General features: G+C 43.1%; 1 protein-coding gene across 5 annotated transcripts in view; it reads right to left on the bottom strand.

Moving 5' to 3' along the window:
- Nucleotides 1-12593, bottom strand: part of LOC143284477 (properdin-like) — a 191757-nt gene that overhangs the window by 25353 nt on the left and 153811 nt on the right. For all 5 annotated transcript variants that reach the window (XM_076591150.1, XM_076591152.1, XM_076591149.1 and 2 more), the window contains exon 3: nucleotides 5265-5389. In XM_076591150.1, coding sequence (XP_076447265.1) covers nucleotides 5265-5389 — 125 coding nt within the window. The remainder of the gene's footprint in view (nucleotides 1-5264; nucleotides 5390-12593) is intronic.

Below are 12593 nucleotides of genomic sequence, written 5' to 3'. Positions count from 1 at the left end.
CCCATCCCGAGGGGAAAAACTGGATGTTCCTAGTTTAGTTCCCACTCTACTTGTCTTGTCTATAATCCTGTGGTAATCCCTATACAGGGCAACAATCCACAATAGGGGAGTGCGCTCTAGATGACTGATGTCTGTGTGCGACCGTTAAGCCCCCTAGTTCAGCCAGGGGAACCCGGGCCCCACACAGCATCAGTCAAAAACAAAAGCAAACAAAAAACCCCCCTGTCCTGAAGCTATACTGAGCCTGAGGCTCACAGACAGGCCTCAGTCATGGTCTTGAATGACTGAGGGGAAATGACAGATTATGTGGTCTGGAATCTGGTTCACAGGCGGACAGCTGAAGGGAAGGAGGAGTACTTGTGAGAGTCAGTGCGGGAGAAGGGTACCTGTAGTTTCTCTGGGTGGCCTGGGACAGTTCTAATTGTCTGCACTGAAGTACCTTCCCTGGTGCCACCTCAACCAAACCACCCATGATCTTGTACATCATGGTGGCCTTAGTTACAATGCGGCGCAGTTTGAGCTAATCTGCGTTGTACCATCTCCAGGTTGGTTGTGAGATATGTTGCGGGGGGTCCCAGACTGGCGCAGCATAATCTAGGATTGGCTTCACAAGTCCCTTGTAGCATGTTGGCTGGGTGGTGTAGGGGCATCCTCTCAGGTTCCTATACATGAAGGCACTGGTCTTGTCTGCCTTTGCTGTTGTGGCTTGGATGTGTGCTCCCCAGTGAAGGTCTTTAGACAACTCTACGCCCAGGTATTTGGCTTTCTCCACCTTCTGGAGTTCCTCATTATACAGACAGGTGGTAGGGGAAGGGCTTTTTCTTCCTTGTCACTCAGAGTGCATGACATTTGCTGGCACTGAATGACATTTGCCAGGTCTTCTCCCAACGCTCAAGTTCGTTCACAGATCTTGGAGAGCGTTGGTATCTGCTTGGGAACGGATCTGCCGGTATAGCACAGACCGGGGATTTGATGTTTTTGTTGATGTCACTGATGTAGATGACGGAGTCGGGCCAAGGACAGATCCCTGAGGAACCCAAGAGATCACTTGGCCGATGGTGTTGATCTGTTCTTCAACGTTCACTTGCTGGGTTCTGTACCATTTACCCCTCTTTCAACTGGATGTTGAGGTTGATGTGGGACTGCCCGGATTTCTTTAGTCTCTAGCATCCAGAGCAAGGGGAAAGAAGGATGGGAAGGAAGGGGTGGAGAAAGGGGGTATATGAAATATTATGAAAGTATTTCTGTCGACAGCTTCGTGGGATAGGACATTAAAAATAGATAGTGGTGGTCTGCGTCTAACTGTCGACAGCTGGGTGGGGTAGGACGTAGGAGTGTTGGCCTGTTGCAGTAGACTGAGTTGTGCACATATATTCAAGTCTTATGGGTTCATGTATGGTTCAAGTACGTGATCAACACACATGAGAACACTGGAATGTCTGAAGGGGTTGACGGGGGGTCCTCTTTCTCCTCTTTGGTACTAGTGAGACGTAATCGGCAGGCAGACTGAAAGGTGTGAATTGACTTTTTTTCAGTTTTTGTACGCTGGTGTGGTCTCAAGTAGGAACATACTGAATATTGAAGGATTGAAACTTGTATTGGGAGGGGTTGCATAATGAAGTGTTCCAGTGTCTTTCCTCACAAACTAAAACGACAAAAAACACAAAAACCCAAAACAAAAAGAAAAATGCTGGCTGTGGAACAGGCTCAGCTTTGCTAGCACTTTGGCTCAAGCCCCTCCTGCCTTTGTTTTAACAGAATGGGTGTCTGTGCTGATAACACGGGTCTCTATTCTCGCTCAGAACACACACATTTGTCAAAGATGTGAAAAGTCGCATGACTAATAATTAACCATAATGGTGGGGGGAAAAAACAAAAAAATTCGAATACGCAAAACCCTCACCACCACCAAGCACAGCAGGTTATGGCTTCCTGTCAACAAGAACAAGGTGGTCAAACAAAGCTTTTCACAGAAACACAAGCTTAAATAAGGAGTTTGATATCTGATGTAGCTGTTGGCATTGACTGTTCGTTGTCCAGAAAATAAGCAAACCTCACACGCTCCTAAATGGTCTGCTATGCTCTATGCCAATCCCATACTGACAGCTTGAAAGGAAGGAAGCTAACTGTGCGAGAAAGAGAACGATGAAAAAAATGAGAGAACGCAGAGTTTGGAGATGAACACGCCTTTGTCACTCCATAGTTGGTTCAGTTTGCAGCTATATCCCTTCGGGGCTCTGGGATGTTGTAAGTAAAGCAGCAGCACACATAAGATTTCCAATCGGAACCGTCACACAGCAGAAACGAAGAAATGAAGACATTGCATAGATAGCAAACAATTCCCATTGGATCTCTTTTTGCGTTCACAAAACTTTAAAAGGCAATGAGATATTTCCATCTCATGAACGTGGATGGGTGGAGAGCGTGTCTTTTTCCCCCGAAGAACAAAGGAAACCTCTATCAGAGAACGGCAAAAGTGACAGTGTTTCCGTCACACGAAACGTTCGCCGCTTAGCTGTGCCTGTGACACGTTGCAATGCCACACAGCAACTGCCCTTACACTGCAGGCCGATCTCTCACCGCGGTCACTGAACACTTTTCACACTGTTCTGTCAACTGTACGAGAACCACGAAAAGCAACGCGATCAGGGAGTACTGGCCAGTGCTGTCTGCCGCTGCTGATTCGTGCACGTGCAACATACGTTGAAAGAGAAACTGAAAATACCAACGCTGTACGAGGAGGGACGAGTGGACAGAGAGAGAAAGAGGTAATGGTGGGGAAGGGGGCTGCAGAAGCTGAAGAGAAAAAGAGGTCGGAGGATTGCTTGGGTGTCAAGAAAGGGGAGAGTATTACTCCAACGAGAGCGAAAAGCTAAAGCGTGTTCAGAAGTGACGAAACGAAACACTTGGTTCTGCTTATAATGTCTTGCGTCTCCTGCCGATCCCTTCTCTTCCCACCCCCCGTCTTCTCCGCACTGCTATTGGAACAACTTGAACTTTGCGGGTACTACTGCTATTGCTTCAACATGTTCCTGCTACATCTATTGTTTTTGGATAGGGTTTTATAAACGGTTTTAGAACGCCTCCCTACGAAATTATTTTCGTTTAATGTCAAAATAATGTTGTTTAGCACTGATTAAAAAGCAAAAAAATTCATGATTATATCTAATGGTAAATTATCTAATTACAATTAACGGAATACATGCAAAATTAAGTTGGCGGGAGAAAGATGAATATATTCAAGGACAATAATAGTAAAATTCATATGCAAATTCATGGGTGCAATATACATTGCCAAGTGAAAGGAAACATGCGTAAAAAGACTTATGAATATTAATCACGTGTAAATATTTCTCCACATGTTTATAGCTACGAGCAACTTAACCCGTCATGATGTTTTTTGGTGGTTCTCTCTCTCTCTCTCGTTTTGGCTTTGGTTTTCATCAATATTATTACTATTGATGCATGTTGTTATTTGTATTATGAACCCCCATGTCATTAGGGCTGTAAAGCTATTGACATTAAAGTGTTCAGTGTTCTCTCTGTGTGTGTGTGTGTGTGTGTGTGTGTGTGTTGTTTTTGTTTTGTTTTGTTTTGTTGTTGTTTAGGGTTGTCTGTTGGTTTTTTGGTTTTTTTTTTTTTTTTTTTTTTTTTTTTTTTTTTTTTTTTTTTTGCGTCCGCAACAGAGAATGATGTGTGTAATCTCGTATATTCATTCTCGTATTGCATTTAATTTTTCCATGGGAATGCTACCCACCCCCCTCCTCCCCCACCTTTCTGTCGTCTCTTCTTCACCCATTTTCTGCCTTCATGGCAAATTTACCATTTCATTTCCCAGAAAATTGGATTTGTAGTCTTTCTCTCGTCTCGATAATTGGGTGCTTTTGCTGGTGATAGATTAGATGGAATGACAAATATGCCACAAACACGTCTTCGGTCTATACGCTTAATACGACTGAAACTTGTCCAATATACTTTTTTACATGTTTTCTTCAGGATCGACAGAAATTATGTCGTATATATATATATATATATATATATATATATATATATATATATATGTGTGTATATATGTGTGTGTGTGTGTGTGTGTGTGTGTGTGTGTGTGTGTGTGTACGCGTGTTATGTGTGCGTGTGATGGAAGTGCATATGTATTTTTAAGCCATGCTATGATTGAGCATGGGATATAAAGAACACAGAATTGCATTTGAAAAGTCTACTCGTTGTACCAGGTTTCACGGTGTGACATTTGGGCTGCTCTCATTGGGGAAAACACCTCGCAAAATGGGTTTCTTCTTCTTTTTTGTCCGCGTTACAACTCGTTTACTTGTCAAAGTGGATTTTCTGGGGCAAGAAAAAAAAGACCAGAGAGAGAGAGAGAGAGAGAGAGAGAGGAGGGGTGGAGGAGGGAGGGGTCCGCTTGACAACGAGTGGGGACATAACGAGTCTCCTGCGTTGCCCCCAAACGATCGTTCTTACCGTTGAATTTGCACGAATGTTCTGAAGGGCCAAATTCAAAGATGAACTTTTTGTGTGACAAGCCCTCTTGAGGGCTGTCATGGAGATGTTACACCTTTTTAAATTTGTGTCTCGCTGGCAATTTTGAGCACAAAAAGAGGGGAGGAGAGAGAGAGAGAGAGAGAGAGAGAGAGAGAGACAGACAGACAGACAGACAGAGAGTGAGAGACAGACAGACAGACAGAGACAGAGAATGCTCATGTCTCGATTTCGTAATTTAGTTCGTCACCGCAGTTCGTCGTTTTCCACGCTCTTTGATTAAAAAAAAAAAAAAAAAAAAAATTCTAAAAAAAATGAAAAAAAATAAATAAAAATAAGAAAAAAAGAAAAGATTGTCATGTGTGTGGAGAGTGGAGGGGGGTTGGGGTTGAAGGTGGGGGCGGAGTGCCCCAAGAGAAAGACAAAAGCTCTGGTCATGGTTATATACATAATTGAGTTTGTTGGGGGGGGGGGGGGGGGGGGGTTGTTGTTGTTTTTTTAAACTGCATTTCGTCCTTAAAGACAATCATGCTCTCTCTCCCCTCACCCCTCCTCTCTCTCTCTGAGTGAGTGTGTGTGTGTGTGTGTGTGTGTGTGTGTGTGTGTGTGTGTGTGTGTGTGTGTGTAATCGTGTATGTGTGCGCGTGTGTGTGTGTAACGCATACCCACGAGAGAGGGGGGGAGCAGAGAGAGAGAGAGAGAGAGAGAGAGAGAGAGAGAGAGAGAGAGAGAGAGAGATGAATAAATTGTGGAAGAAATACGGGTACCTTCTTGGTGGCAAAGCCCACACCTCTGCCGCGGCAGCAGGCTTCTGGGGTGGCGTAATTCATCTTCTTCAGGTGCCCCCCGCATTTCCCGCGTTTCTTCAGTCGGCGATAGCAGAACACTCGGCCTGCAACAGAGAAACACGTCAACGTGTGTTTATCGTTGTCAAACATTCCTTCTTAACTCACTCCATGCCAAGAGTTTTTGCCCTTGCCAATCCCTGAAAACCCAGGGTTTGTATAGGATGGGGAAAAAATTGTAAAAAAAACAAACAAATAAACACCCAGACAATTGATATTTAGTATATGTATGCAAGGAATGTTGTTCCATATGTGTGCAAAAAATCAAAGTATTTACTCACCATCTTGATATTGATCGCGGTATCCATATTTTGTGTATTTTTTAGCATTTTTGCACCCATCAGAAAGGTGCACCAACATGTTCCACATCACATTCTAACACTATTTGAGGAACTGAAGACCTAGTGCATGCAATGAAGTATGAACAGGTGGTGAAGAAAGTTGAAATTCACACATACAAAAAAAAAATTGTCTCTACATAATGAAAATCAAAGAACAAAGAAAAAAAACTCAACCGGCCTGACTAAGCGCTTTGGGTTACGCTGCTGGTCAGACATCTGCTCAGCTGATGTGGTGTAGCGTATATGGATTTGTCCGAACGCTGTGACGCCACCTTGAGTAACAGAACCATAGCCGAATCTTGAGTAGGGTAAAATCGTGTGTCAAGCATCCATTCTGAAATAGAATAGTCATTAAGTTGTAATTGTTAACTGAAAACTGAAAACTGAAACTGAACAAGGAAAAGATACACGTTGTGCTTTTCAAGCTCTCAAATGCGCACAATATCATAACTTTAACTATTGTAAAAAGAAGTAAATCTGAAATAATTTGAATGAAAACAACTCTTCATTACTAATACTTCTTTTATTTTTTTTAAAAGTAGATAAGCAAAGTAAATAATCTGCGATACATAAACTCTGAGATAACGAAAAAGAAATTGCAATTCGTAAAACTCGTACTAAAATTTACTGGCATAAAAGATAATTGTGAAAATCAAATCCTTGACGTGATTGAAGAACAAAGCAAAACAAAACAAAACACACACACACACAACACAACACGCTCATCTTGAAGCATGTTGTAAAGAACGCAATGTAATTCTTATTGTCGCCCCCGCCCTCTCCTTCTCTCTCTCTCTCTCTCTTGCTTTTTCTTTCTATCTATCTCTGTCCGTGTCGGATCTGACACTGAGGTTAACCAGCCACCGAGTACACGAGAGTTAGATGCGGTGCACTCCCTGCCTGAAAGCATCGATCACAGCGACAGTGAGTCTGACGAAGGAAAGACATGTTCCATGAACAAGATTCTCTTCAGTATCAGTATCAGTAGCTCAAGGAGTCGGTCAAATCCATATACGCTACACCACATCTGCCAAGCAGATGCCTGACCAGCAGCATAACCCAACGCGCTTAGTCAGGCCTTGAGATAAAAAAAAAATCTCTTCAATCTTCTGGCCCATCAGTCTGCAATAACCTTACCTGAATATTGACCACCTCCCTCACCCTCCCAACTTTTTATATCTGCCTCTTTCATTCATATCTCTGTCTTTCTGATAAATGCACATGGGAAATAAAATAACTGTAAATTGATTGCATTTTTTTTTCTCAGGAATTGTATTATGCTTTGACTGTGCAATTTCATTTGCAAGGAATATGTCGCCGAAAATATCTCGCTCGAACACACACACACACACGCACACACGCGCGCACACACACACTTTCGCCTCTCCTCATGCGTATGTACAGATAGATAATAATCCACTGACCATGTATCTTTCCTGTGGTTCTGTGAATTAATCTTTGACAACGTAATATTATTTGCATCGCGGTGAGAATGTCGACAACACCGTATTTCCACATTTCTGTCGTTCACATTCGTCCCTCACACACACCACCACCACCACAATCAACAACAAGAAAAAGAAGAAGAAAAGAAAAAAAAGTATATATATACATAAGGAGGGGATGTGTTCCCTTATTTCCCGAGCTGGCTTGTTTCCAGGTAATTACGACCGTGGTGACAACACAGTTACGACAGCCTTTCTACGTACCCACCTTCTCTTTTTTTTTCTTCTTTTTTTTTTTCCTCACTCGCGTTCTTGGATTTTCGTTTTTCTTGCGATGTGAGTTTGTAATTTCAGAAATTGCCCTCCCTTTTCCCTGTGTCAATAATTATCTTTAACATGATACCGTTCAAATAAAAAACAAAGCATATTTCCCTACACTACAGATATTCAGCACGTTTTTATCAGTTACAGACGAGCTACCACCTCTCCAAATGTTCGATTGTCTCAAAATTCCAGATACATTATTCATTTCAGGAGCACTCGATCTATATAAACACTCAGTGAGAGAGAGAGAGAGAGAGAGAGAGAGAGAGAGAGAGTCGTTTTAGTATTTCCCGAAAAAGAAAAGGCAAAATCAATATCGTAGCTTGAAAGAAAAAACTTTGAAAACAACGCTGCAGACAATATCGCAAAGACAAAAGAAGGAAACCCACAACCGAGATCAGCACGATCGATTTAAGTTTTGTTTTTGCTTTGCGTCAGTAGCTGTTCGCAACAAAGGCTCAGAACACACAAATGCATGCGCTTACCCATCTCTTTCATGTTTCTGTCTTTCCCAGACATGCACAGCAAAATATAGGATAAGAATAATTGTCGAGAGAAAGTCGCGAGGGGAATTCTCTGTAAAACGTGCACATGATATATACTCATAGACATTAAATCAAGGATGATATATCTTCCCAATGATTCTCCGAATCAATCTTTGAAAACGCATTTTGGATTGAGGTGAAAAATGTGAGAAGAATTTGCCAACACCGCCCTTCCCACATCCTTTTCATTCACATTCACCCCTCACACACATCAACGTTATGTGTAGAAAATCATGAGTGGGTGTGTTCCCTGGTTTCTCGATTTAACGTAGTCTCCTGAAATTGTGAACGTCGTGACAACAAAGTAAAAAGCTGCCTGACACTTCCTCCCGAGCCTTCACACCTCTCCTTTCTCTTCTGTGTTCGTGGTGCCAACTCTGGTAATGGCAGCCAACACTGGTAATGGCACCCAACACTGGTAATGATACCCAACACTGGTAATGGCACCCAAACACTTCCCTGCCACATACCCACTTCCTCTCTTTTTCCCATACGAGTTCTTTTCTCCCATACATATTATTCATGTGATCAATAATTCATTGGTGGGATATCGCCAAAGAGGCCCATCATTTATGCTTCCATTACGGAATAATGTATTCTAACCAGTACGACAAACGTGTCAGGAAGGTCAAAGAATCCTCTCTCTCTCTTTCTCTCTCTCCATTTCTGTCACCCTTCTCCAGCTGGTAGGTGACGTGTTCCCGATAGTGCCCGGGTCAACGTGTTCTCATTCCTCATTCCCTGGAACCTCTCGTTATTCACCACATGCCTCACTGGGCCGTCTGCATTCACGAGGACAACCGACCAGGCATGATGTCATGGGGGGGTGGGGGGTGTTGATCGGTCTTTTTTTTTCTTTTTTTTTCTCCTCCCGTTCCCGTCATACTCGTGAATTGGGAGTGAAATATTTGCCCCATCGAAATCCTCTGATGGGTTTTATGGTAAAAAGCCACTTTCAAGGCTTTTCATTGTACACTGATATACTTTTTCCTTTTCAGTCCCAGTTTTCAATTTCATAAATCAAAAATGTTCTTTTACATGGTTTCATTCAAATATAAAGAAAAACGCTCCCTGTCATCCTAGACGCACCTAACGTTGTTGTTTTTTTCCCCAGATGCGGAAAAACATATCACCTGTCTTAATGTGTTCGTGTTTCCCTCCAATCGAGACACACGTTAAATATTTCAGGAGTGCTGTTTCCTTCGGCTCTCCCGTTCTTGGTTATTTCGTGAGAACTCTGCATTTCCCGTTTGAGGAAAAGTTTCAAAGATTTAACGAAAGCTGATGACTATGGGCAGAAGAAATTGGTCTGAGGTCTAAGCAAACAACGGGAGGCGAACACGACACCGATTACTTTTTTTTTTTTTTTTTTTTTTTTTAAACACTGCTTCGAAAGTGTGTGTGAGGTGGGAAGGGGCAGGGAGAGGGGGGAAGAGAGACAGGGGAGTCGGGGGAGGGGGCACACACACACACACACACACACACACACAGAGAATCTGAAAAGCGTCAAATCGATTCAGTGGCGCAGACACCCCTTTAAAACAATCTCTACACAGACAGTGCCACCACGACACAAACAGAGAAACCTGTAACAACACGTTTTGTATGAAAAGATACCAGTCCAGAGCCATCCCTCACAACAACTCCATCTCCCTCACTCCCTCGGATATTTCTGTCTTTCCCAAACATGCACAGACAAACACAGTCTGTTTCAGGAATTCTATTTAGCTTTGACCATGCAACTTAATCAGGATAAAATCTCCGAAGCACACACACACACACACACACACACACACCGTGATACATATCAACTGATAATAGTTTTTGACAAAGCAAGTTCAGATCAAGTTGATGAACATGCGAAGAATGAAGACAGACATCTTCTCATCAGATCCTCTCACACAACAATTTTTATCAGAACGTTTATAAAAGAAGCAACGGGAGCTGGCTATTGATTATGCCTTGTACAAGCAGCTGTGACTCGGGTGACAACATTGTTCAGCGAAGATCGCCTACACTCCCCCCCCCCTCTTCCCCCCCACCCCCTCTCTCTCTCTCTCCCCCGAACATGTCCTTCTGTCATAATACTCAAGAATATTAACAATTCACGAATATTAACAATTCACGTGTGGAATACCACAGCAGATATCTATCAAGCTGAAAATTATACATCGCAATTGGTGTGATAAGCATGCCCCAAGGATCACAAAAAGTTATCTCCCACCACCCTTCCCCTGCTGCCTTTTGAAGTGTTCGCGAAAGCGACCGGGTCAAAGCGTTCTCAATCCTCATTCCCGCGGACAGTTGTTTTTTGTTTTCCACATGCCTCGTTTGGCCCATCTGTATTCATGAAGACCACAGGCCGATCTTGCCACACACAGGGAATAAGATGCCTCTTTTTTTCTTGTCAGAGTGATGAACGAGGGAGCGGCAACAGAATCTCTGTCTCATCTTTTAAGTTCTACATCGAAATCAAATACTCGTGTTGGCTCCGGGATGGAAATCAGTGCACAATGTTGTTCCCTCGTCTTTTGCAATATGACTTTGCTTTCCAGGTTTAGAAACCGGACTCCTTTCTTTCCCGATTTATTCCTCGTAAATTCCCTTCATGTGATAGAGTTCAAGAAATACGTTTCCCGTCATTCAGAACACGCTTTGCACTTTTCAGTGGCATAAAAAACACCACCTGTTAATACGTTCGACTTCCTTTGGACCTTCGATGCACATTCAATGTTTCAAAAGTATTCAGCCCTCTGGCTTTTGTACGGGGTTTCAAGAAACACTGCACGAGCAGTTTCAAAGATTCATTTAATGAAAGCCTGCTGGTCAGGCATCTGCTTGGCAGATGTGGTGTAGCGTATATGGATTTGTCCGAACGCAGTGACGCCTCCTTGAGCTACTGACACTGAAAGTGAAACAGAAGACAGCTGGCAGAGCAAAATCAGCAAGTGCTCTTACCAGGATGAACTGGAGGTGTACATCATACCAACGATTCAAATAGTTCAGTCCATCAGTGTGTGTCCATGGACTCAACAGGAGGGAAAAGAGAGAGAGAGAGAGGGAGGGAGGAATGGAAAGATGGATGGATAGATAGATAGTTACATAGAGAGACAGAGACACAGAGAGAGACAGACAGAGAGAGAGAGAGACAGATCCATAATCACGAATTTCCCGTTCCTGATATCGGTTATCTTGCCCACCCATCAGCATCCTTTCACTTTCGGAGACAGAAAGAGAGAGAAAAAAGAAAGAAAGAAAGAGCAAAAAGGCCAGAACGTGATCAGGTTATTAAGAGAAAAGAAAACCCCAACCAGCATATCAAGAACGTGGAATTTCCATTCGCACCCCTCAGTGTATGATTCGTCTTATCTTCGTCATCGTAAATATGCATGCCCACATCACTTTTTCTCCACCGATAGAGTGAAGATGTGCACACTGACCCTTTGTAACAAACACATCCTGGTTTCAGGCAAATTTGCAAATTAGACATTAATTAAGGTGCTACAGAAATCAGTAATTACGAAGCACCCATTCCGATGTTTATGCTAATGATTTGCAGCAATATAACTGTGAACTTACAAAGTGAAACACTGAATTTGATTTGATTTTGATTTGATATGGATACTTATAAAGTTGTATAGCGCCTGTCCTCGGTCGGAGACCAAGCTCTAAGGAACCTTGGAATGGAAATGTTCGCGCATTCATCTTTGGACGACGATGTGTTGAAAATGTTGAAATGCAGCTTGAAGACACAACGCATTATTTCAACATCTGCTCAAAACGACTGAATAAAATACGGTTTAAAAGACCAAGCAGGCAAACACTACCACAGACCCAGCTTGTGCCCACCCACCGCAGGGTTCACGATCACATTTCCGAAATATCAGTGGACAATCGAAAAACAGAAAGGACTTTCTATAGCACATATGTATGAGTGCGCTGGGAAGGCAGAAAGGACTACACGAAGGGAACAGCAGACAGAGCATCAAGTGAGCAAGTGGAGTGATGGCCTAGAGGTTAACGCGTCCGCCAAGGAAGCGAGAAAATATGAGCGCGCTGGTTCGAATCACGGCTCGGCCGCCGACATTTTCTCCCCCTCCACTAGACCTTGAGTGGTGGTCTGGACGCTAGTCATTCAGATGAGACGATAAACCAAGGTCCATGTGCAGCATGCACTTAGCGCACGTAAAAGAACCCACGGCAACAAGAGGGTTGTTCCTGGCAAAATTCTATAGAAAAATCCACTTCGATAGGGAAAACAAAGGAAACTGCACGCAGGAAAAAATACAAAAAATGGGTGGCGCTGTATTATAGCGACGCACTCTCCCTGGGGAGAGCAGCCCGAATTTCACACAGAGAAATCTGCTGTGATAAAAAGAAATACAAATACAAATACAAGAGGAATCCTGGCGCAGATTTTCCAAAGGACCACGATGCTGTTTATAAACTGAAAGGTGTCGCCCGTCACCCAATAAAAACTCACTAGACTATGACCTGTAGTCACGATCACAGAGGACTATCCTTTTTTCTGTAGGGTATACTTCCGAACTTAATTATGGAAAGTATCGATGGATGTGGGTGAGACTCTTCCTTCAT

Source organism: Babylonia areolata, chromosome 8, assembly GCF_041734735.1.
Source record: "Babylonia areolata isolate BAREFJ2019XMU chromosome 8, ASM4173473v1, whole genome shotgun sequence".
In the NCBI taxonomy this organism is placed as follows: domain Eukaryota; kingdom Metazoa; phylum Mollusca; class Gastropoda; order Neogastropoda; family Buccinidae; genus Babylonia; species Babylonia areolata.
This window is presented reverse-complemented; position numbering and strand designations above follow the sequence as displayed.